The 27051-nt window shown below is 37.3% G+C and overlaps 1 protein-coding gene across 6 annotated transcripts in view; it reads left to right on the plus strand.

Annotated features, from left to right (window-relative positions):
* MYBPC1 (myosin binding protein C1) overlaps positions 1-27051 on the plus strand; it is a 108347-nt gene that overhangs the window by 27468 nt on the left and 53828 nt on the right. For 5 of the 6 annotated variants that reach the window (XM_052001839.1, XM_052001840.1, XM_052001842.1 and 2 more), the window contains exons 2-9: positions 3020-3049; positions 7323-7364; positions 12727-12765; positions 13309-13344; positions 17395-17505; positions 19735-19883; positions 21010-21127; positions 24035-24086. In XM_052001839.1, the coding sequence (XP_051857799.1) occupies positions 3020-3049; positions 7323-7364; positions 12727-12765; positions 13309-13344; positions 17395-17505; positions 19735-19883; positions 21010-21127; positions 24035-24086 (577 nt within the window). The remainder of the gene's footprint in view (positions 1-3019; positions 3050-7322; positions 7365-12726; positions 12766-13308; positions 13345-17394; positions 17506-19734; positions 19884-21009; positions 21128-24034; positions 24087-27051) is intronic. The other variant, XM_052001843.1, reaches the window with a different exon arrangement.

The following is a 27051-nucleotide window of genomic DNA, read 5'->3' on the forward strand; positions in this document are numbered from 1 at the left end:
TGACATTTTTTTTTCCAGCTCTAAATCTATGATTGTAGGAATATTAGAATGTTAAAAGAAATGTGCAGAGAATGTTAGTATACGATAGAATATGAAACAGTGTGTAGCTGGGGAACCTTTCAATAAGAATGATCTTTAAAAAATATATTGGACATTATTGATCCATGGGCACCCATAGTGCTTAACTTTGTGTATAAATTACAAGGATTTTGTTCTTCCTTGTCTTTTCTCAGTCGTATGAGGGTGGAGAGGAATACAGTGGGAGAGAAAGAAAAAATAAATCCTAGAGTAATTTAAAGTAAGGAGTAATCTCTAAAAACAAAACAAAACAAAACCCAAAAACATCTGCTAAGTGGGCAAAGTGAAACTAGATGAAGTGAGAATTAATTACTAGATATCACTGGCCGATAGCCCCAGAAATGGTCATGAAAGAAAAAAGAATTGGACAAGCCACAAAGTGTGACTAACTGAGATAAGATCATGCTGTTAAGATCCTGATTAGCATTCCTTTGAGTTAAACTATATAGTGTCATTTGGCTTATGTAATAGACACAGGAAAGATACGGTTTCATTAGTGGTTTCCTTTTGTTTTCCACATTCCACCACCCTTTCCCCCAAAGTACTACACGTCTTTCTCTCCTCTCTGAAATTAGTTCAGCAGTTGGTCTGCTCAGGTTTCACAGATTCACCTGTTCAATGCATCTGAAGCTATTCAACATGTGTGAGAAGGTTCTCTTCTTGTTAGATCTTTGAAATAAATAACAGATCTCTATGGCCAAACTCATAATTAGAGGGGAATGTGACATAGTTGCAGTTCTAAAGCAAAATTTAAATTGTCTCATAATTCAAAAAGGAAAAAACCCTTCCCCAAAACAGTCCTTCCAAATGCCCCGTTATACGTTGAGTAATAGCCTTTAAATGGTACAAACTAATGGAGAGTGTAAGTACTATATCACAGTGGTACAGTTAGTAGAGGTTTACAGATTAATAAATTGCACAATAAAAGGCAGAGGCTGAAATGAGTAGTGACTCATGGCTAAGTTTTCCATCACCTTCAAACACTTACAATTGTATGTGTGATAATATAGTAGATAACTACATCTCAAAAGAAATTAATTAGTTCTCTAGAACTCATACAGAAAAAAAATACATATATTGTTTTAAACCTCATTGTTTCTCTCATTTACTTACTTCCAGACTTTAGTATATCCACAATCTCATCAGGCTCAGTATTTTTTTCTACTGGCACGGATTGTATTCCATCCTTATATCCACCTCATCTTATGTGATTCTTGTTCATACCTTTCATAGATCCTACATAGATGATCTACTCAATGAATTAAAGGCCTTTCCCTATTTTTCAAAATATTATTTTTACAATGCTTAGATTGCCTCTTGTTTTAACTCAGGGGTTTTTAACCTAGAGTCTACTAACCCTAAGCAGGGGTCCTCAAACTTTTTAAATAGGGGCCAGTTCACTGTCCCTCAGACTGTTGGAGGGCCGGACTATAGTAAAAACAAAAACTTTGTTTTGTGGGCCTTTAAATAAAGAAACTTCATAGCCCTGGGTGAGGGGGATAAACGTCTTCAGCTGCTGCATCTGGCCTGCAGGCTGTAGTTTGAGGACCCCTGCAAGGAGTCATGATTAGACTTCCAGGATTCTATAAACTCAGAGAGGAAAAATATTCCGTGTTTATTTTCACTCATCTCTAAACTGAAATTTAGCATTTCCTTAAATTATGAATTTTGAAGGAAAAAAATATTCTGAAAAAGGATCTTTTGACTTCAGAAGAGAGCTGATAAAGGCATCCACGATACAGTTGTGGTTAAGAACCCCTTCTCTAACACTATAGCTTGTCTACCTCTTTTTCTAATCATACATGTGAACATAACATCTTTTACATCATTTATCAAATCAAATCATTATTGGTGACATTGTACAACCATTTTCACTGACCACTCATCTTTTTGCTTTCGGGTCACCTGACATTTATATTCTTCTGAGAACATACATATTGTTTTACACTCCCCCTGCTATCAGTCAGATCCATCCAAGGAACCCAGGATCTCTGGATCTCTTGAATTCACAAGATTGCTCCCAAAACTGGACTCATCCTTTTCAAGATCACTATTTAGTCACCTATACTCGGGGAAAAGGGCCCAGAGCTTCAGATTTCATATATTCATGGTATGACATTTCCCCTAGAGTAGGGACCAGCCCAACCCCAGCTTCTCCAGGAAGAAGCTTGAAGAAGCTTGTATTCAGCAGTTGGAAAAGAAGAGATAAAAATTCAATCTAGTGACTTTGATCTTCTGTAAGTTCGCTGTCTCTAAAGAAATCCCTCATATAGACAGGAGAATAGCATTCACATGTATGTCCCAAACCATTCATCTCAAAAGGATTCCACTTTTAGCCTCAGTAGTTATATACGCTTCCCTCCACCTGCAGAAGGAAGTCTCCCTCCTCAGCTTTGAGCCTCCCTCACAAAGTAACCATTTTCCTATGAAAATGAATCTTTTCAACAAAGCAATCACTGAATCTATGATAACAATAACTAAGCTTGATAGAAATCTGCTTTAAAATGTGTAAAGTTCTTTGTAAATATTTTCTCATTTGAGTTTCACAATAACTCTATGGGAGAGGTATTTCACATATTTTTATTCTCATTTTATAGATGATAAAACTGAGGCACAGATCATTTAAATGACTTTCCTGTGGTCCCATGAATGCACCCGTAGTGGGAATCAGACTTTAGGATTCTCCTGACTCAAAGTCTGTTAATCTTTCTCTTATACCTTATTAACCATCAGTTTGCCCTGATAATGGCTACCTTAGCCAGGTCGATTGGTATCTTTTCACTCGATGCTTCAGAAATAATGCTGGGTAAAGCTGAGCTGCCTCTCTCTCACAACATCCTCATCAACAGAACTATGGCAGAGGTCCAGGAGTTGAATTGAATTGACGCTTTCCCCTATGTTAACAAAACCTAATAATTTCATTACTTTTTTTTATTTCTAGAAAATGAAGCACCAGCCCCACCTCCCGAAGGTAAGTGAACGTGCTACATGCAGGTGAGTTTATCCAAGTAACCCACAGATCCAGATGTTTTCCACCCACATTGGTTGGGACTAATCGAGAGCTAACTGTTATGAAAGAATTATGGCTGATTTCATAAGACATTAAGACATTCATAAGATGATATTAAGACGTTCATAAGGCACAAGACATTTCAGAGATATAACTAGGATGGGGCAATCAGGGCTTTGACCTGAGATGATGAATGTAGAATACTGTTGGTACTTGTAATATAGAAGCAACTGAACTTAACCTTCATTAGTCAGACTAGACTAGACCTTTGTTCTCAGAGTACGGTGACATCAGGGAGGTAAATCTAGGACATGGAGGTGAGTGGGATTGGGGTCAGGGAGGACTGGGCAAAGTCATCTCCTTCACTCTCTCCTCTGGAGCCATCTGAGTCCAGTGACCAGATGGAGAGGATGCAGTGGGAGACCTTAGTCTTTTTAAACTTTAACACTTCTCAGTTTGACCAGGGTAACTGCCCATTCAGTGATTAAGGCTACCTAAGGAAGGGAGAAGGAGGGAGAAGGAGATAAAGACTGGATCTGCCATTTCATTCCTATGGGGGATTTCTGGGCAATGAAATATCTTTTACCAATGTAGTTTGTCTCAGAGAAATTAAACAATTTCATACAAAGAATGAGAGAGAAATTTGAGTGATGACTTGTGTAAAGGCATAAATGACATGATCATTATATATGTAGATGATACTAAACTGGATGTTATTCAAGATCTAGAGCATCAGAATGAATTTAATAAGATGAAATTCAATAGGGAAAAATGCAAAGTAAGCACGTGAGATTAAAAAAAATCAACTTCATGAGTACAGGATATAGACGATAGTCTAAAAAATATCTAGAAGTTTTAGTGGATGACAAGGTCTATATAAATTAGCAATTTGCCAAAAAGGAGAATGTGGGCTTGGACACTTTAACGCAAGCAGAGCCTTCAGGAATAAGAAGGAGCTAGAGCTTTGATATTCTGCCTTGACCAGCTGGAGAGCAGCCATGCTGAAGAAGGATCTTGAATCCATTGCCATCAAAAGATCATATGAAGGAATTTGGGGGGGGGGAGACTCAGGAGAGGAGATGGTAGCTATCTTCAAGTATCTGAAGGACTGCAGGATAAAAGAGAGCAGAGAAATGGATTGAAGTTGCAAAGATGCAAATGTAGATTCAATATGAAACAGTTAGTCCTGAGGTGGAATGGGTTGTCTCGGGACGCAGTGATTCCTTCTCCTGGGGAGACTCCTCAGTCCTAATGGGGATTCCTTTCCAGGGTAGGATGGCTGCTGAGCTCCCTCCAACTCCAAAATTCTGTGATTCTATGATTCTGAAGCCATGGAGAAGACAGAAATACCTGAAAAGTTATATGAGAGCAGAATTAGCTAATATAAGACTCCAGCAAAATTTTTAAAAGGTTAGAAGGTCCCAGTCTGCCACTGTTCAACCTTGGCAAGCCACTTTCCTTCTCAATACCTCAGTTTAGTTCAGCCCAACTCTGTACATATAAACGTGCAAAGTCCCGTACTGAGCAATAGGGATACAAAAGCAAAATTGGAAAACAGCTTCTGCCTTCAAGCAGTTTCCATTTCATCACACCAGATGAATGAATATCAAAATTTTAAAGAGATTCATCCCTAAGCTACTATTAACTCTCCTATTATACTATTAATTATAAAGTTATCACCATTAAATGTTGAATTGAGAACCCTGTGGGTTGATGTGACTTAAGTAAGTTCTTAGCTTTGTCCCTTCTTCACTTATTCTCAGCTTGTTTGATGCATTATCTTTCCACTTGAAAGTCTGAGATCTCTTGAGGACAAAGGCTTTCCTTTTGATTATTATTTGTATTCAGTGTAGAGCCTGGCCCTAGGAAATAAATGCTTAATAAATGCTAATCTAATTTGAATTTCTAGCTATATTTCCTATGTAATTCTCAGCTTGTTTGATGCATTACCTTTCCACTTGAAAGTCTGAGATCTCTTAAGAACAAAGGTTTTCCTTTTGATTATTATTTGTATTCAATGTAGAGCCTGGCACTTGTAAATAAAGTCTCAATAAATATTAATCTAATCTGAATTTCTAGCTACATTTCCTATGGAAGTATCTGTGTTTAGGTGCCTCTATTTTAGAGGCCATTTGGTTGAATCCAAATATTTGGGAAATTTCAACATCAACAGGAATCTCTCAATCCAGTTGGGAAAAACAAAGCAAAAGAAACTTTGCTAGAGCAATAAACATTTTGCAGGGTTTGGAGGCCTGTGATTTCATCCATGTAGGGAACTCCCAGTGAGAAAACTATCTCTTCAGACTCTACAACTTTCTAGCTGAGAGAGCTGGTTGGGTATCACTTCCAGTTTGTGTCGGGGTGGGATCCAAACCCAGCTTTCAATCCCACCTCCCCCGAGGCCGGCTCTTTATTCCCCACACCATGCTGCCCTCATAGTGACACAAGATAGGATGTCATCCTGTGCCAGATTGATCATTAGGAGACATGTCCTAATCTAAGTGACTTTAAACCAGACCTCCTAAGTAACCTTCTTTAGAACATAGAGGGATGTCAGATTTCTTTCCGGGATCCTCTTACTCCCATGGCTATTTCCTCCACCTGACAGGCATCTTGCCTTCCAAAGAATACACAAATTAGGCCACATTAAGCTCCTTCTTACAGGTCATCCCATTCATAATCTTTCCCTTATGTTTTTTGTTTGGTTTTTTTTTTTTTAACTTGCGAGGCAGTTATCAAAATGAGATTTCCTTTTACTTTTCTCACTTTGCGCTGCCCAATGTTCTTGGTGAGAGCAAGCCTGGGCAAGCCATCCCAATCTACACACTTACACACATATGGACATGAGTGCTCACACACAATCATAGGCTCAAGCCATCAGTCATTGTTGTAGGACTTTCTGCCATCTGTGTGGGTCAGCACATTTTCTGGAGCTGGAAATTTTTCGCAATTTTAGAAGGCATAAAGCCTTCTAAAAAATTGCTGCTATCGTATAAATCAGTATGTATATATTGGATTTAACACATTTTTAAACCATGTTTAACATATTTGGACCATCTAGGGAAGGGGGAATAGAGGGGGACTGGAATACAAGGTTTTGCAAGGATCAATGTTGAAAAATTATCCATTGTTGAAGGGAGCCACATCCACCAGAATTGATCATCATATAGTCATGCTGTGACATTCATTCTTTAAACTCCTTAATGTAAGCTGCCTAATGTGCCTTAGTCGAGTAAGATCTCTAACTGGTATGGAGAGTCCCTTCTCCAATAACCACCATGGCCTTCCTATACCTTCAGAAGTTGCTGTGGTCTCTTGCTAACTCTTGATGGAAGCAAGGTAAGCTCTTGGAAAGAACAACTAGAGCTTAGGCCCTGCTAGTGTAGCCTTCAAGGCCTTTGGGTCGCCACCAGACCAAGAGGAGATAGCTAGGGAGGTTGCAAGTAAAAGAAGCTGGCTTATCTCTCTTGTCTATATGTTCTCTATATTTATGAAACCTCTACTAATGGATGGGATGTGTATGGTGTAGACCAAAAGTTGGCCTTGGCCTGGGTTCAAGTCCTGCCTCTTATACATACTGGCTGTGCAATCCTGCATAATCCATTTATAATTATCTTACTCTCTAAGATGATAAATGATTGGGCAAGGGCCACTTAAATAGGTAATTTTGTCCCTGGATTGTCCCTAAACCTCTGAAATCACAGGTCAGGTCTAAAAAGCTGAATTTTCAACTATTTAAAAATAAAATCTATGTCAAGAGATTTGTGTTAAATAAAATTGTATCGATAAGTGATAGGCTAGATATTATCATTTATATGTTACTTAGCACTTGTTCATGATGTCCAGAGCCACAATATAACAGTTCCCATAATATGCTTTATATCCATTATCTGATTTGATCCTCCGAATGCCTCAGTTTCCTTATAAGTAAAATGGAGCCATTGGCCTGGATGCCATTCTTCTATCCTGGGATCTTCTATGGCACAGTCCTCAGCTTCCATGTTGTACCTACCTCTCAGGTATGTGAGGATCAAATAAGATAATATTTGAAACGCTTAGCACAGTGTCTGACCCATAGTAGGTATTGTGTAAATGCTTAGCTTAAGAGGATGATGATGGTCACGGTGATGATGGTGGTGATGTAATCATTGGTTTCTCTTTTTCTTACTATCCATAGAATATTTTCCATTTATTTTAAGAGCCTCTCAAACATTTCTTTGTATTTTCTACACAGAACAAAGTAAAGAAAAGGAGGGCGGATCTGGACCCCCTAAAGGTAAGTCTGGAGGAAGGGAAGGGAAGAATTGTCTTCAAATAGCTAAGCGTAGAAAGACCATTAGCAGCCATTGTCCTGATGTCCGTGTCTCTGCAACTCTCTCTTGAGTTTTCTCACTTTATTTGACATGAGTCTGCTTCTGAGGTTGAATTTTTGTTGTTTGTATTTCATCTACATGACTCAAGCAATATTATTGTTAGACTTTCTATATGAAATTTCTAAAAGAAAAAAAAAGAACTCATGAGATTACACTCACAAAAAATTGCTTCCTCCCCTCAGTCTCCCTGGATTGAGGTAAGGAAGACATAAATTTCCAATTCTTACAGTGTAATGATTCATAAGCTACTTAATTTCACCAAACAACAAGAATATGATGAGGTTGGACCAGATGGAACCTAAGGCCCTCCCAACTCTGAATCTCTGATCCTATAATCTATGCGTAAAAAGAAGGAGAAATGGTTAAAAATGCAAAATGGGAATAATTTTGCCTGTCCTGGGTCTTCGCCCTCACTGGAATGTCTTCCTGTGTCCTCATTCTATTTAACTCAGCTCATCTTACCTTCACCTTCCTTTGTTTCAGCTCACACTTTTCCCTCCTTTCGTCTTCATTCATTTTAACACAATCTTAACTGTCTTGGACTGTAGCTAAAATATTTCACTCATGTTTGTCTTCCCTCAATCAGGTTGTGAGCAAATCCCAACTTCTACTTTTCTTCCCAATACATAACTTTGCTGATTAATGCTGGAGTGGCTTTGGTGGGGGTTTTTTTGGGAGGAGGGGGGAGAATTACTTGTTTTATTAGCTTTGATATTGTGATAAATCTCTCTCACCGGCACAGGGATCGCCTGGTTTCTGTAGCACATTAAACAGAAGTATTGATGACAAAGCTCATCAACTTTGCCAGATTTGTTGACTGTCTGGGAACCAACCAAATCCTGGGCGGAGGCAAATGTCTGCCTTTGGTTCTGCCCTCATGATCTCAGCCACTCACTACAATCCCATGATTTCCCCCAGCTTACTCGGTTTCCTGGTATCCTGTAAGAACGTGTAATCACTGCTCAGGCTGTCTTCCATCAATTCTACATAGCCACCCAACCAAGCTGAATAGAATTAAGATAGAAAGAATAGCTTTACGATAAAAAAGTGACTGATTTTTAAAAAATCACAAATCAGAATGTATATAGCCAAATGACTATTGTCCCATTCTAAAATCTTTCTTTGGGGGGGAGTCATAAAATGAACCTACTAGTGCCCTCAGTGTTTGAATCATTCTTGAACTCCTCTTCTTAAAGTTCCATCAAGAAATATTCCCATACCTTCTTTTCAATCTTTTCATTAGTAACAAATCTCCATTCTTTCAGGGTAGATTCGATTTTTGCAAAGAAAAATCATTTGGAATCCAGTCCAATGAATGAAGTGAATGACCAAGCTAGGTGACAGATTGTTGATTACAAGTAAGGTATGGTGTCAGAAGCCTGAGTTTTTTGTGCCACAATCTTAGAGACGATTTAATGGAAAGCTTTCTGGAAGCTACAAGGTGGATGCTTATGTGGACATATTGGTTCTAGAATAGTTGTAAAAATAAAATCTGAACATTTTTATATAACCACTGGCGAGCCTATCCAAACTAGTTACTACTTCATATTCCTATAACGGATAACCCTGGGCTTCAGTGGGTCTGAGTTCTCACTGATGTGGGTATTCTCTCCAGGAGTGCAAATTGCACTCAGCCTACAGGAAGAAAAAACATGTCTTCATGTATATTCTCCAGGAATATTGCACTAACAGGCAAGAGAACATCTTGGTTCCTTTTTCAGGCATTGGACTGGAACTTTCTCATTAACAGTATTCTATAAACCACTGTGGACTTGTTCCAGGTCTACCTTTCTCCCTTTCTATAGGTATCTAACTGACATTTTAGAAAACTTGGGATTCACATTCTTCTTTTTATTATGAATTTGTTTTGCAGAGATGGAAATAAGCCTTCAGTATTTCTAACAAATTTACTCCCAAGGGAGTTGTGTGTGTATCTTATTTTGTTCATTTTGTTTCCTTCCTTTTTTTTCCCCTCAGCTTTTTTTTATAAATGAAGTAACATCCCGATGTTTTTGGCTAGCAGACTGAAAACTTAACCTGTGCTCTTTTATTCTTATTTTAGCTTCCATTCAGTTAATCAGCTATCAACTAAAATGTCTGCATGCTCCATCTACATATTTTAATTACATTATTCCTTTTTACATGTTTTAATTACATTATTTCTTTTTTAGCAAATGATATGTTAAAACTAGCTTTAGTTACTCAAAGATCTCAAAACATAAGCACCCATTTGCGCAATTAGCGTTTACAATGTTTTTCTCCCTCACCTGGTTTTCTCACCATCATATTATTTTGTTTGTCTGTGACTATCATGTAAGTGAACTCACACAGGGTTGTAGTGAGAATCAGAAAATTCTGGGTTCAGGTCCTGTCTCAGAATCATAAAAGTTGTAGGATCATAGGCAACTCATTACTTTCTAGTGCCCCCAGGCAAAGATACAGATCATTTCTTTTTCACAAATATTGGTTGATTCTATTTCTTTGAATTTTCATCGTCTTCAGCCTTTATCCTAAAAACTCAACAGTTAATGGCACTGACCTCTGAAATCATTTTTTATTCCAGGGTAGAAGTGACCTCATTTAGGGAATCTCTGATGCTTTTTGACTGACAACTTGAGCTTTCAATATTGCTAATACATAAATTGGTTTGAAACATAATAATGGCATCTGCATTCCACCATCCCAAATCCTGGCTGCAGGACTCAGTTTTCCCTCCACAAAATAAAGAGATTGGATTATCTGACAATAAAGATAGTGTGTAATGACTATGGACCTCTCACCATACAGAGGAGAAAGTTACATCCAAGTTTTAAAAAATTAGTTTTTCAATTATCAATCAAGCATTTGTTGTTCTCTCTCTCTTATCCTCTATAAAAAAAATTCTTGCAAAAAATGTTCCTCATTCTGCAATGCAGTCATCACCTCTCTGTCAGAAATGGGTACAACTTTCATAATTGGTTCGTAATAATTGATCAGTGTCCTTACATCTTTCAAAATTGTTCGTTTTTTGGAATGTTGTCTTAAATGCCTAACTTCCACCACTATGATTTGGTCCATCAAAATTAATTATCGTCATTAATTTTTAGATAATTTTCATGATTTTGTGAAAGTATAAGAAAACTATATTTTCCTTCTAGTAAGGAATTAACCCAAGGATCTGATAGAAAAATTTTAACTATGCTCATTTAGTTAACTCCAACTAAAAATGAAGGTCATGTGACCTTTTCAGTTAGCTTTTCATTTCTTTGTCCAATATTGGTGGAAGTCCCTTTGCTAAGTTTCTAATTGATGGTAAAATTTTATTTTCACTTTTGCAGCAACACACAAGCCAGGTGAAAGTGTAATTATATGAAGAAACAGGACATAGCATCATTTTGGAGTAAGAGGAAATGGAGAATGGGATCTGTCAGCTATTTCAGTAACTTACATCCTTGAGAAATGTTTGATAAGAATTGATTTTATGCTGATTTCTCTCTATCATAAATAATATAATAGTAAAGTTCCAGAAGATATAGTTTATCATTACAGAATTGCCAGTAATCTGAAATACAGAATACATCTCAAGGATTTTAATAGCCTCTACCAAAATTTTCACATTTTGGTATTGAATATGTACTCTAACTCCAATTTGGGGCCATATTTACTAGAAATGTCTGTCTTCATAGACTATTTTCACAGCTCTGGATATATAGGCAAATTACATATATATAATATGTAATTCAAAATACACCTCTGATGAGGCTGAAAGCGTCAAAAAGTATTTCAGGTACGTGAGGCCCATTTACATTCAAATTTTACATTAAGTACCAGAAATTTCTCAAAATATTTATCATGATAAATATATAATAGTTTCCTAGATTTAATTTTATACATTCTTTTAGGATTCCTTTTTAGAATTCATACAAAAGCATCTTTACAAGTTTTAAGGCAGTTTTAAAAACCACTTTTAAATACTAATATTTCATATCTTTATTTTTTAGCCCTACACATTTTAAATCATTCTAAAGATCTGTGATTTCATTGGTGTGAGTATTTTCTCTACCAAACCCCTCCCTACCTTAGTAGGTGATCCTCATGAATCATTGTGGTCTTAAATAAGAAGCACCCAATACTGCTAGAGTTTTAAGACTTTAATTCAAGATCCTAAATTCATATTATTCCTGCCTTTGATGTTCAAACATTTTACTAGGATGCCTAGTCAATATCCATGCATGAAATACCATAGATATGCTGCCACCATACTTAGTTTTATTTCTTGTATATATAGTTGAAATATTTATAAGTAATAAACAAAATTAAATAACGATGGCACTCATCCTGGAAAAATTGGTATAGAGATCTTTAAATGTTTATGTTACATTTAGTAAGAAGCATGGATTCTTGTGGGAGGGTCATTTTTACAAATAGATTATGGCCTACTTGCACCCCTGTTCTTTCCATTTCCCTTTAGTGTGGTGGTCTTTAAATATCCAAATGCTTTTAATCTGTGACAGGCCAAATTTGCTTACTTCTGCTCTTTCTGAAAGAAGATATTCTTAAACATTGATTCATGCTTATGTCCAAAATAATACAACTGTGCTGATAATATAAAGGACGAGAATTTTATTTGAAAAGGAAATTACTGAATTAATACGATCCTCAGATAAAAGAGCAGCGTAGTTTCATGGCAAAAGCACTGGAACTAAGTTTTTAAGACAATTCCTGTTTTGCCATCTGTTACTTATGTGAACTTGGGCAAGTCATTTTTATCTCTCTGGGCCTGTTTCTTATTCTACAAAAAGACAAAGTTGTAGCTTATGGCCCCATCCTAAATCTTCAACTCAATGATATATAAAAAGAGGAGGTTGGATTAGTGAATCTTTAAGGCTCTTTCCAACTCCAAACCTGTAATTCTGATGCTCTTGACTCTATTTCACCATTTGGAGATTTTAATGTTACCTCTTTTCTCAGTCATACAAAAAGACTTCCATACAGCACATCTGTCTAAACCTTTGATTCAATTTAGTTGGTCTGCTGCCTGTTCTTTTAAAAATTTATTTCTGTGAATCACCACTTCACTTACTGAGGAATCTGAGCTTTATCCTTCAGTTTGGAGTTCTCTCTTCAAGTGGTTCCTTCCCCTTTTTTCTGCAGGTATCATTTCTCACTTTATCTCTGCTTTTTCTCCCACTACTATCTCAATTCCCCTCATCTCCCAAAGAAGGTTAATATGGACAAGGCTCTTTTTTTCCCTTTGATTATTTTTTTCCTATTTCTTTTTTCCAGGTGAAGGTGATGTCTCTCCACCCAGTGCCCTGCCAGCAGGTTAGGATGGTTCCAATTTTTAAATTTCAGTTTACTGTTAATTGGCTAGGGAAAAAAGGAAGTGTAACTCAGTTGCTAGATGGAATTCTGAACCACAAGCATCTTGGAATTTTACTTAGAGATAACTCCAAGTCTAGGAACTTAAAAAAAAATATTGGCTTGGACTATAATTTTTAGTGTTGAAAAAGGAAAGTGTTAATGAATTAAATAAAATTAACATGACTTGGTATACTAATTTCACCAAAATAGTGATACTTAAATTTCCAGTCCTGCCTTATGTTTTCTTTTTCATAAGTAAATTTACACATATATATATATGTATTATATATATAATATATATAATTTACTTATTTATATATATGAAATTTACATATATATAATTTAGTTATTTGTTTATTTACAAAGCTCCTGGTGATTTATCACATAAAACAATTTTAACATTCTCTTCGTCAACAGAAGAGCCAGCTTTTGGGAGGTCTAAGAGGGTATGAAGTCATCCCAAATTCTTTTAGCACTGTCATCCAAGTTACTTTTTCCTTTCAGATATCAATGCCCGAGCACTGGCAAGGAAAGATTCAGGTGAGCTCATTCCTGAATAAACAAGACATTCCATTTCTGCCTTCAAATGACCACTAATCACCTCTTTCCTTAAAGGTGTTGATTCTGTGATTCTACTTTTAACATTTGTTTTATTTCAGTTTTATCCTCCATAGTAATCTTCTAGTGCATTTTGTTTCCAAGAACATCACTTTGTCAGAAAATCAGTGGTAATTTTATCCAGATGGTGAAAGGTAAATATTCAAAGTGTAGCCAAGTTTTATCATTACTTTTGTTTTTCCTTTCAAGTCAATTCGACAAGCATTTACCAGGTATATCAACTGTGTGCCCAGCACAGTGCAAGGTACAATGGATTCAAAGACAAAATGAAATAAACTATTTACTATGTGCTGTGTACACCGTGGTAAAAACGTAGGGGTAAAAATAGAAAAGGAACATATTTCCTGTCCTTAAGGTGCTCATCGTCTGTCAGATATGATGCTTTTATAATTTTTATAAAACATGTAGATCAAGAAATAGAAGAGCAATATCCCCACTCTTAGTGATTGTCCTTCTCCAAGTGTCAGCTGAATTGTCACCTTTGACAAGAAGCCTTTACCAGTCCCCACTTAATGTTAATGTCTTCCCTCTGAGAGTGTCTGCCATTTATCCTCTGCACATATTCTTTGTGGTTCATAGTTGTAGCCATATTATTTCCTTTGTTAGATTATGAGCTCCTTGAGGGTAGGAATCGTTTTTGCTTTTCTTTACCTCCCTGGCACCTAACACACTGCCTAGATAGGTAGAAGGAGTTTTAAAAATGTTTATTGGCTCATAGAGTTTATTTGTTAAGGAAATAAAAGTTCACAATTATAAAATATAATCTTAGGTTAATTGTAAGATTGTCCTGATGAAGATAAGTAAATTGCCTAGCTCCTTAATACATTATTGTCTAAGGGAATTAAATTGGTATTTTTATGTGGATGAGGAAAAGAGGGGAATGGAGAAATAGGAAACATTGATATTAATAAGGACTTAATCTGACAGGGCTGGAAGTAATCACAAGTGAAATAGGAAGATCCCTGGATGCGAAGGGCACCAAAAACCCCCAATGAGATAAATTTTTAGATAACCATGGGCTTTTATGGTCAATAATGGGTTATGTAACAAAATTTGACCCTTGGCCCCACAAGGTCCTAGCTAAAGTTAATTCTTCCATTAGTATTTTAAAATGGAATAGTTCCTGAAATAACTGAAACCCAGGATGCAACAACATCATTGAAGACCACGATGGAAAATCATGAGGATCTAGGGCAAAAGAAGGCAGTCTTCTGATGCTGGGTGCTATGCTAAATGAAGTAGCAGACACTGCAAATAAGGTGCAGCTGTAGAGTTTTGGACAGTGTAAGAAGGGAGACACATTGAGAGTAGAGTCAAACCCAAGACAGGGCAAAGGGAAACTTTGCCTAGAGGCACCAGAATTTTGAAGGTGTAAAGATATAATTACTCTAAGATTGTGCAATGTAAAAAAAATTTCACATGCAATTTGAGGTAACAGTTGGGAAAATAAGAAAATAAAGAATCAACAGGAAGATTCAATCTCATCACCCTCCTTTATGTTAGATTAATTTTGTCATCAAGAATATTTGTTTAGAGGCAGCTAGGTGGTTCCGCGGATAGAGCATCAGCCCTGAAGTCAGGAGGACCTGAGTTCAAATCTGACCTCAGACACTTAACACTTCCTAGCTGTGTGACCCTGGGCAAGTCACTTAACCCCCCAAAACAACAAACGAAAAGAAATAGAATAGTTGTTTAAAATGAGTAAGCCATCACCTAAGACAGAGTTAGGGAATGGCTGCCCCTGAGCCATATGGAACCCATGAAATCACTTGCATAATCTACCATAGTAGATGATGAGTTGAAAATTATATACAACAACCTTCCACTGTTCAAATTCTATAAATTGATAATTTTGTATGGCTACAAATGATGTTATAAATATTCAAATAGCCCTTGGTAGAAAAGACTCCCCATTCCTGATCTAAGACTTGAAATTGCTATCATTACAAAGATATTTTGGTTATAACAGGACTTTTCCTGTGTTTAACTCTGCCTTATATTTGGGCCCTGGAGAAATAAAGAGAATATGTGACTTTCCCATTCTGCTGGGATATTAAGCCCATCAAGTGTTCCCATTCCCGATCTTCCTAGGTTGCCATGGCCAATGAATTTATCACCAAATGGCCCTCCTATTGGAGATGAGCTTCCCAGCCCTCAGGCAGCAGTGCCAGTTGGTTATCTTGGCCATATTCAAAGATTTATCTGCCCAGTAGAATCTGCCAGAGCTTGTACTCTGATGCCATGACCTTCAAAACACAAGGTCACTTCCATGCCCTCATGAGACAACAGAGGAAGATGTCTCTCGAGGAACACCATACACACTGCTATTACCCAACCAGATGTGTTTTTAATTCTATTCCTTGACAAAATGGCAGACAGGACAGTGAATAGAGAGCCAGTCTTGAAGCTAGGAAGATCTGCGAGGAAGTCACATCACTAACCCATAGTAATGTGACCCTGGACAAATAATCTAAGATCTCGGTGCCTCAGGAAGCTCTTTAAAACTACAAATTGCAGGGGGAAAACATCAACTGCATTTTCTCAGCTGGGAGTTTTATATATAAATGAAGTCACAGGTCCTATCCCTATCCCTGTCCTTTGACAAAATAAATCTATGTAGTCCAAAATCGATATCAAAATGTATATGAGAAATATCATAATATAATCCCTCTACCCCAGTATATATATTTATCATTGGCTTTCTAAATAAAAAAAAAGTTAATTGAAATGTTCACCTTGTGCTCAGTATTTTGTTGGAAAATAAGCTGCCTCTCTTTCAAATTAAAATGGAAAGCATTCTATGTATCCTGCCTTGTGATTCAGAAAACATCTAAGACTTGTTCACTCAGCTGTACTTTTTCTCTGGTCATTGAATAACAGCTGTTGAAACTGCCCCTCTTCCCTCCAGCTCTCAGCTGCTGCTTTGTACACAGACTGCAGGGATGAAGCAATGCTTGGCATTCCCTCTCCTGCCTGTCTCCTCTGAGCCGAGCGGCTCCAAGCTCTCTATGATCTTTAAGCACTCTGCTATCCCAGCTTGACTTTCTCATTCCAGCCCCAGCATGAGAATTCTCTTGATTAAAAATAAGAGATGGAGGGCAAAGGGAAGGAAGGAAGGAAGGAAGGAAAGAAGAAAGGAAGAGAGGAAGGAAAAAGGGAGAGAGAAAGAGGGAAGAAGAGAGGGAGGAAGGGAGGGAGGGATGAAGGAAGGAAGGGAAGAAGGAAGGAGAGAAGAAAGAAAGGGAGAAAGGAAGAAAAGAAGGGAGGGAAGAAGGAAGAAAAGAAGAAAGGAAGAAAGGAAAAAAGGAAGGGAAGAAAAGGAAGGAAAGATTCTATAGACTTTTCCCTCATTATACCAGACTTTTCTTGATTCAGAAAGTCACTTTTGGACTTCCTAGTCATAGACAAGCCTGGACAAGCCAAAGCTCCTCACTTGTACCTCATTAAAGAACCTAAATCATGGGCTTATCCATAGGATGAGCAACAGGCCCAGCTGGCTGACCTTTCTCGTGTACCCACCAAGCAAAGAACATCAGCCTGGGAATACTCACCTAATCTCTTTATAATCCTTCTTGCCCTCTTCCTCAGGGATGGATGGGCTCTGCTGGTTCCATCCAACTTTAGAGCAGTCACATGGACGTAGCCATATCCATTCATTTGCTACTATTGTGAAGGAATATTAGGCTGGTGTGGAACAACTATGATGAACATAAGACTGGCAAATTCCTGGTACTTGCTTGCAAAATTTCTCTCTATCTAGAAATGTTCTCATTCTAAACTCTTTCCCCCCCACTATCATGGAGAACTATTCACATTTTATTGAAACCCACTGCCCTGTACAAATGGGAAAGTAAAACTCTTGTCTTAAAAGAAGGGAGGTTCCCGAGTTAATCCAAACACTAAGCACAGGTAAGTCTTCTTTCTGGGGACCACCTTACTTGGAAAGTAACCTGTTTACTTCCTACTTCTTAGAATGGTCTATTGGTGAATCTCCAGTTGGGGAAGAACAAGACAAGCAGAACTCTAACACCTCACAAAGTGCTCTCTTTGTGGAAAAGCCCCAGAACGGAATCGTGAAAGTTGGTGAGTGTCTGGAATTTAGGGCTGTCCTGGACAGCCGGGACCACTTTCCCTGCTTGTATGTGTCTTTCTAGTGTCTAGCACATAATACGTCTTTAATGTGTGCTTTTCTGTCCATCTAGCTAGCTAGTTTTGTCTTAATAATGCAGAAACTGAAAGATGGCCCTAGGTGTCATGGTGATTTACATTTCACAGATTTGGTGAGTATGTGCACAGTGACCTGTGCTGTGTAAGTTCTGATAGGAAGTCAGCTCCCTGTTCCATTAATACTTCAGAGGATGATCTGGGACCTTGTTGATGTGGATATTCTCTCCATCAGGGCAGAGCAAAGCCCATTGACACTATTTTATCCTGTGCGATTATTATCCATGTTCTTCTACAGATGCTCCAAAGATCTATCTTTGGGCTGGAGGTCTCCCTTCCTTCTTTGTTGTCTAGACCTTTTTTCCATTTTGTGGGGAATTGTGCAGCACCGGGGTGGCCCATCTGCTTGCTGTGGAACCAGTCCATGTCTTTCTTATTATATGCTTTCTCAGTAACTTCCCTTTCACCCCTTCTTAAACAGATCATTCCTGGCAATGTAATTGATTCAAATCCTACCCATATTCCTCTTTTGACCATTGGGTCACTGGCAGCTTTTCTTTTTTCTTTTTTTTTAAATAGCTTTTTCTTTTTCCAAATAGATACAAAGATAGTTTTCAACATTCACCTTTGCAAAAACTTGTGTTCCAATTTTTTTTCTCCCTCCCTCCCCACATCCTTCAGACAGGAAGCAATCTAATATAGGTCAAACATGTGCAATTCTTCTAAACATATTTCCATTTTTGTTATGCTGCACACCAAAAAAAAAATCAGATCAAAAGGGGGGGGACCATGAGGAAAAAAAACAAACAAGCAAATAAACAACCACCAAAAAAAGGTAAAAGTACTGTGTTTTGAGCCAAATTCAGTCTCCATAGTTCTCTCTCTGAATGCAGATGGCTCTTTCCATCAAAAGTTTATTGGAGTTGTCTTGAATCATCATTGAAAAGAGCTAAGAATTATCATTGCTTTTTCAAAGATGGTTGTGTTCCAAGATTCACAAGCATCTAGCATTAGTGGAAGAATATTTGTGATTTTTTGAAGGTTAATTATATTATTAAAATATTTAAAGATTTTTAATATTTTTTAAGGTAGAATCGGTTTCACCTCTGAAAGAGATTGGCTGGGTGATCCTGGATGAATCTCTCCAACTCTCAGAACTCTGGGCTATTCTCTAACATATAGAGAAGCTGGTGGCTTGCATGGGTACAGGAATTTTCCTCACCCAAGAGATCCCTAGACATCTCAGGCCTAGCCTTATCCCTCTCCTTTTGAACTGTGTAATTGCCTCATCTGTGTAATTGGTGAACTTAAAATTAGTAAATAAAGTTTTGTTAGCGAATCAATGCAAAGTCTGCTTTTTCAGTTAAGTTTAGGCCATGTCTGAAAAGCTTGAATGTTGGCTAAACTATTCAGTGAATCTGAATTCCAGGATGTGGATAAGAGTGATGAATCAGGAAGAAAGATTTGTGTTCAAATTCAATTTGAAACCCTACTAGTTGTATCACCATGGAAAAGTCACTTAACCCCTCTGTAGTCTTCTCTTTCCTTATCTGTAAAATAAAGATAAGAACACAGGATTTTTGTGAAAACAAAATTATATAGTATTTGTAAAGCACTTTGAAAATCTTAGAACACTGTATGAATACTATCAGTAGTAGTAGTAATAGTATTTTAAAGTATCTAGAGAGAATAATCCATTTTCATTAACTTCAAGTCTGGCAGAATGGTTTGGGTCATTCTGTATAGAAACAGTTGATAATGAAATTCTCTCTATCACTTTATCTCTGTCTCTGTCTCTTTCTTTGTCACTTTGTCTGTGTCTCTGTAACTGCCCCTATATATATGTATATTTGTATTTTTTATAATATATATATACACTGTGTATGATTATATATATAATATGTGTGTGTATCTTTTTTTTAACTAAAGTTGGAATTATGTGTGTGTTTAGTTGAAAATATTACCTTTATAGCCAAAATCGAAGTCCAAGATCTTCAAAAACCCATCGTCTTGTCTCTATCTCTTTCTTTATCACTTTCTGTCTCTGTCTCTACCTCTGTGTAAATATATATATATATAGTGTGTGTGTGTGTATGTATGTGTGTATATATTTTTTTAATTAAAGTTGGAATTTTGTGTGTTTTTTAGGTGAAAATATTACCTTTATAGCCAAAGTTGAAGCCAAAGATCTTCTTCGAAAACCCACGGTCAAATGGTTCAAAGGAAAATGGATGGACTTGGCCAGCAAAGCTGGGAAACATCTTCAGCTGAAGGAAACCTTTGAAAGGCAAACTAGGGTATAGTGATGGCCTCCGAGTCATTTGCTCATTGTCTTGCCTGCTCAGGTTACATTCTCCAGAGCTGTAGCTGACCCCCAGGTGACTGGGCCTTTGCCCAGGATGTGATGGAGCTGGGAGGGATCATGTCCTGCATCAGCACCAGGAACAGCAGAGGGGCAGCCCATCAGCTTCCCCAGAAGTCACTGACAGGTGTTGTTCCTTTTCAGCTGAGTCTGATCTTGATATTGGACTCTTGGTTATTGTTCTTGATGTCTCCTAAAAGCAAGACAACTCAGCGCGTTCCCTGCTGACAACCAAGCTGGGACTATTGTACTTAATGAAGAATCTGACTCCATTGCTGTCCCACATGTTACATTGTATTTTTGTAGGTGCTTTTGTCCTTCTGACAGTCAAAATCTTAGAGGGAAGGGACAATAAGACCATCTAGTCCAGCCTTCTTATTTTATCCCTCCCATAAACATATAGAAGTAGAAACTGAGTCCTTAGAGATTAAGTCATCTCCCAACAATCATACAGGGATGGAGTGATAGGATCATAGGTCTCTACCTGAAGGGCCTCAGAAACAATTGAATCCAAGCCTATAATTCTACAGGTGAGGAAACTGAGCCCCAGGGAAGTTACTTGATTTGCCAAGGTCCTACATGCACAAGGTATCCCATATCAGATGTGAGATTTGAACTCACTTCCTCTGACTGCAGAGCCAGGTACTCTATGTACTCTGCCAGTGACTAATCATGAGTATGGCCAAGTACTTATATTCAGGAGCCAAATAGCTTTAGATTTTGAAGTGAAATTAGTGGGAGAAAATATATTTCACTACTATACAGATGCATGATCTTACTTTTCCACTAATGCAGATTGCCGCCTAACTGTGCATTTGGAGACAGTACTCATAAGATACTATAGCTTTTTAAAAAATCATTCCTTGGTGTCCAGCCTTCTGGTGATAGCCCTTGCCAGACTTGGAAGGTTTAATCCTTGATGACAAATTTAAAGTCCATACCTGAGTCCATAACAGAAACATCCTCAGCTTAGTAGGAACTTTCTGAGTTTTTAAATTTGTACTTTTTAAACTTTGTACTCATAAGACAGGTGTGAATTATACCAACCTATCTCATTTCAGATGTACACATTTGAGATGCAGATCATCAAAGCTAAGGAGAACTATGCTGGAAACTACAGGTGTGAAGTGTCCTACAAGGACAAGTCTGATAGCTGTTCCTTTGATCTCGAAGTACATGGTAAGTTTCTGCTGCAATTGGGATCTTTCTGTTTTTTTGTAAGGGATAGTGAACATTAGCTAGCTCTGAAAGGAATTAGTTTATAAAATATGACTTTATGGGGGCACCTAGATGTCGCAGTGGATGGAGCACCAACCCTGAAGTCAGGAGGACCTGAGTTCAAATCTGGTCTTCGACACGTAACACTGCTTAGCTGTGTGACCCTGGGCAAGTCACTTAACCCCAATTGTCGCAGCAAAAAACAAAACAAAACAAAATGTGACTTTATTGCTTCTGACTGGACTAATCTGAAAATGAATTGATAACCATCAATTCCTGTGACTTAAGGATAGGACTATAACTAGAATGGCACCACTAGGGTTTTTCTGCTAGGTACTGAAGTTCAGAGAAAGTTGATAGCACTTGCAGTCCATTGACCAAAAGAAACTGAGCTGAGCACTTAGCTAGCTAAAGTAATTAGTTAAAATAGGAAACTACCTATCAGTCTCTCTCTATATATATACTTTTGATGAGTCCCTCCTAACCTCCCTCTGCCTTTTATTTCCCAAAGTTTTTGCTCATGGGACCTTTGTTCTAGGATCTCTATATTACCATAGACAACTGAATTTGTCTTTAAAGGTTGACTTGTGGACTATTTTTTGTCAGTTGCTTGTTCTAACTTTGCTTTGAGAAAATACTTATGTCATTCCTCTAAGGAATCAGTCAGAGGGCATCAAACTTAGTAATATTGTAGTTGCTATTGTCAAAAAGCTTGATTTGACTGGGCCTCATTTCTCTCCTTCAACATTTTTTGGGGGTGGATATTGCTTAAGATTGGAAGGACACCCAAGGTATCCTGCAAAAGGAGACTTTTCTTGCTGTGGGCTAGAATGGCTCATAGATTTTATTTAGATTTTGAAGTGAAATTTGTAGGAGAAAAAAAGTATGATCTTACTTTTCCATTAATGCAGATTGTAGCCTAACTGTGCATTAGGAGATGGTATTCATAAGATACTATAACTTTTTAAAACTTTGGAGCCCTGAATTCAAGAAGACTTAAATTCAAATCTGGCCTCAGACACTTAACACTTCCTAGCTGTGTGACCCTGGACAAGTCACTTAACCCCAATTGTCTGAGCAAAAAAAAATTCATTCCTTGGTGTCCAGCTTTCTGGTGATGACCCTTGCCAGACTTTGCTACTTTAATCCTTGAATGACAATCTTAAAGTCCATACCTGAGTCCGTAACAGAAGCATCCTCAGCTTAGTAGAAACTCTCTGAGCTTTTTAATCAGTTGACTTAGCCTCTGAGAACCCAGATAACTTCCTCTCCCATAATAAAGTCCAGAGTACTCCTTTAGTAGAAGTGAAATAGGGGTTAAGAATATAACGGTTATTTATTTTTAAATTGTATAGACAAGAAAAGGTATGAAACCTAGATATCTAAAAGAGCACAGGAAGGATAGTGAAGGTTCTATATTTTATGACTCATGGGGAATAAAGACAATATAGGATACTGGGAAGAATTCTGAATCAGAATATATGGGTTCATATTCCAAAATCACTTTACCTTCTAGTGCTATGGCTTCTTGGTCAACAAAATGGGAAGTCACATCAACCAAGTAAGCATATATTAAGCACTTCCTGTGTGTGGGGTATTATATTGAGGACTAAGAATACAAAGAAAGGCAAAAAAAGGTATTTTCTCTCCCCTTAAGAAGCTCACTTTCCTATAAGAGTGGGAGACAACATACAAACTACAAGGTGGTTCTAAGAGTAGAGAAAAGGAAATCTGAAAGAAGAGTTGGAAAGATCTCTTGGAATAAGTGAGAATCCCAATGATACTTGGAATACCGCCCTCACAAGGTTGTTGAGAAAAGTGCTTTGTAAGCCTTAACAAAAATGAATGATAGTTATAAGAGAGATGGTTGAATAAACAAGGAAAAGATAAGTCATCCGTAGAATTTTAGAGCTGGCATTCTTAAGATCTTTGAAGATCATCTAGTCCAGGCCTTTCTATTTTGCAGCCCAGAGAGACTTCCCTATTGTTCTACAGCTCATAAGTGAAGAAACCAGGTCTAGAATTCATATCTGTGGAGCATAAACCCAAAGATCTATCTCCCTGTACCATCCTGCCTGGAACCCCAAAGAGTAGCACAATCTTTTATATGTTGGATTGTTCTTTACTTTGTATCCAAAGGACATCCTAAGACTAAGAGTGGAAGCTTAGATAATCACTTACCTTGAAGTATACCTTAGAGTTTAAACTATTTCCCCATCCTTTCTCATCCAGTTCTTAAAATGATGGTGTTCCATATACTTTTAGCCAATCCATTTTATAGATGAGCCAAGGGAGACCCAGAGAAATGAACTGTTTTTCCTAACTGAGGTCACACAGCTAGTAAGTGTCAGAGGCAGAAGTACTCTTATTTCATTCCCACATTCAAAGGGGAAGATTGAGGTTCATCATAAAAAACCTCATCAGTCAAAGCTCCCCAACAATGACAAACAGAGACTGCCTTACCAGAAAGTGAGTTCCTTATGACCAAAGTTTTCAAGAAGATTGACTTCTCTGTCAGGAAAGATACAAAATGGATTTTCACACAGTTTGAGAGATTGGACTAGATGATCTCTAAGATCATCTTAGCGACTGTAGAACTATAGAATCATAGACTCAGAAGAAGAAAAAACTGCAGCTAAGTAAAGAAACAGAGCTAGAGACATTTGGGGGTGTTCATAGAGTTACACAGGTGATAAGTAGCAGAAGTAGAATTTGAATCCAGGTCTTCTAACTCCAGTTCACCAAGTTGTATGGCTCATGGTCCAGCTCTGCAAGAACCCTGGTCCTCTCTGCTTCAGCTGGAGCTCTGATCGCACCCAAAGTCCTTCTCTTCAGGGCCATTAACACTTGTTTTCTTTTCTTTTAAAGAATCTACTGGAACCACTCCAAACATTGATATCAGATCTGCTTTCAAAAGAAGGTAACTTCAAATGGGCATCTTGGAACGCATAGAACTCATGTAATAAAATGAGATAGGATAAGGGCACTTGTTGCCCCCTCCTCCTTGTATTCCTTTGATAGGACTGCCAGTCATGGACAATCACATACCTCTTCATGTGATTGAGGCTAGATGAATTGGAGGGCTAGAGATGAGCTTGGGATTGGGATGGGCTGGAGGACCATGTCAAATTTAATGTACGATCAGTCTTAGAATGAACTGATTCCAGTCAAACCCACATTTTCCTGAGGGTCACTTTGGTTTTCAAAAAACTCAGAGTTTTTCTTCCTGAAATAGAGTTGGGTTTTTTTTTCCCCCAGGTTATGTTATATAATGAAAGCGTACATACATGCATACACACGTTTACAAATTTAACTCCTGAAAGAATGGAGCTCTCCATGGTACCTCTTGGCCATCATTCTACACACGATCCCTTTTCACGCAGGAAATTTTTACTCAACCCCAGGGATTAAGTATATATATATATATATATATATATATATATATATATAATATATATATATATATATATATATAAATAAAATATTTACTGATAATGAATAATAATTTTGCAAGTCCCATATTCAGTTATATGATCCCATATGGTGTCATGACCCACAGTTTAAGAAACTTTGATGTAGAGAATGGAAGCATCTTTCTTTTTTTTCCCCATCTCTACACCTTAGCTTAATAACAGAGTAGAGACTCAGTTTATCCAATGGCTGATCAAGCACTATAAGCAGAATTAACATTTATATAACTCTTTAAGGTTTGCAAAGTGCTCTACAAATATTGTTCCATTTAACCCTCCTGATAACACCATGAGGCAGATGCTATCACGCCCATTTTTCAGTTGAGAAAACTGAGGTACAGAGAGACTAATTGACGTGTTCAGGGTCATACAGCTTGGGAATATCTAAGGTAGAATTTAATCCAGGTTCTTTTGATGCTGAGGTGAGCTCTCTCTACTCCCTCCCTATGTCCCAGTAACTGGGAGATCCCTAGCCTGAAGGACCTTAAGAACTTTTCATTTTCTTTTCTTATCTTTTTCCAATCTCCCTAAGCTCAGGAGATTTAGATTGGATTGTAAATGAAATCACCTTTAATCCTCCTCAATATCCCTAGATATGAAATGTACTATTTGAAGAACATTGTTTAAATCCATTGTTTATAATTATAGGACCTTCAAACTCCTTCTGGCACATCTTTGGGACATATTTGCTCCTGGTCCAATATTAGAGAAGATCATTATTATTTAAACCCAAATATCCCCTACTAGTCATGTTGAATTAATCACAGAAACAAACAGCTTCTGAGAGACAGAGAAGGTCAGAGCAGACTAGAGGGCAGTTGGATACCCACCTAATGGTCTGTCAGATAACTGACCATTTTTGTACTTTTCTGGGGAGCGGGAACATGAGTTAGTGACCTGCTGTACTCCTAGAAACTCTGTCTGGTCTTGTCTAGTCAGTTGACATCACGGGAATTTCCCCAGGCTGCTTTGGGAACTAATCCCCTGCCGAGTTAGGGTCAGATCATCCTGGGCCAGTTGGAAAATGATTGTCTTTTAGACATGACTTCTTGCCTTCAAGGACTTTGCTTCAAAAATAGCCTAGTTACATAAGCATATCTAAGAAGCCAGTATATATAAAAAAATCTGTTAGAGTCACGCATAAAGTATGGGCCAGAGTTTGGTTTTTAAGGTGTAGAAATGTGTTTCTTTATTCCTTTTTAAGTCCATATATTATTTCCTTTATGTGGCACAAGATAGCTAATACCAAAAACTTGCCATCTATGTTGCTTTTCATCTAAAGACCACAGAATCTTCAATTCAATTTTTACAAATTCTTAACTTATACATCAGAAAGTGCTCCCACAAACTTACACACATGGCCTGCCATGAAAATTGGCATCATTTAAACATTGCATTGCCCTAATTAGAGTACTGAAGAGCATAATTTTTTTAAAAAGCTGGAGTCAGGCAAAACATAAACACCTAATATAATTTTGGCAAATGTAGAAGGGATGAATAATAATCTGGTCAGAATAGATGGATTAGAAAGGAGCTTAAATAGTTTGCAGAAGAAAGTCACACTGCAAATAGCCCTACCCTTATTGTCATTCCTTGACTGATGGAAGTTAATTTGATATGGTACTAACTATTTAATCGGGTTAAATATTTTGACCAATGTAGCATCTGCATTTTATTCATTCTATATTTTTTAAAAGTTATATTGAATTGAAATCTTTGTTTCAAAGCAATGAAAAAAACTACGATTAGGTATTTTTTTATTTTAAGCATACTTGCCATTCTACTGCCTTCATCAATGAAAATATAAGTATTTGTTTAACTGATGAACCCACAAATAAAATAATATTTCCTAATAACCCTGTTGTCAACTTTATTTTTTTCCCTTTTGGAAAAATGACAGTGGAACACTTCAAGTCCTGGTACCCTCCCTGCCTCTAACCCCAGTTTTTAAGCAGGGCACTGCAAATATTTATCTCAAAAAGAAACTTGTATTCTGAACAAGTTTATTCTATAAGGAAAAGGAAAAAACTTAAAGTACAAATTTATGTCCTTGAAAATATAGAAATGTGCATATCTCAGAAAGGCCTCTCTTCAATCCAAATGTTTGCTATTAATTTAAAATAAAACTTTTTTAAAAACGTATTTTTTTCCTCGTACCGTTATAACTTGTGTATTGTATGCACATTGTTTTTTTTAACCCCACAGACGCTTTCTTAGAAAACTATAAATAACATTTGTAAACAGCAGGAAACAAAACCTCCATTTTAAATTTTAAACATGTAAGTAAATGGTACCATTTTGATGTCAATTCTTTAGCTTCTGCTCAGTCTCAGTTAAATCTTTCTCTAGCCAAAAAGGTGACTGCATGCCAAATCTAAGATGCATTCTTCTATAGGAGATGATTTACCAAATAAA

Source organism: Antechinus flavipes, chromosome 5 (genome assembly GCF_016432865.1).
Source record: "Antechinus flavipes isolate AdamAnt ecotype Samford, QLD, Australia chromosome 5, AdamAnt_v2, whole genome shotgun sequence".
NCBI lineage: Eukaryota > Metazoa > Chordata > Mammalia > Dasyuromorphia > Dasyuridae > Antechinus > Antechinus flavipes.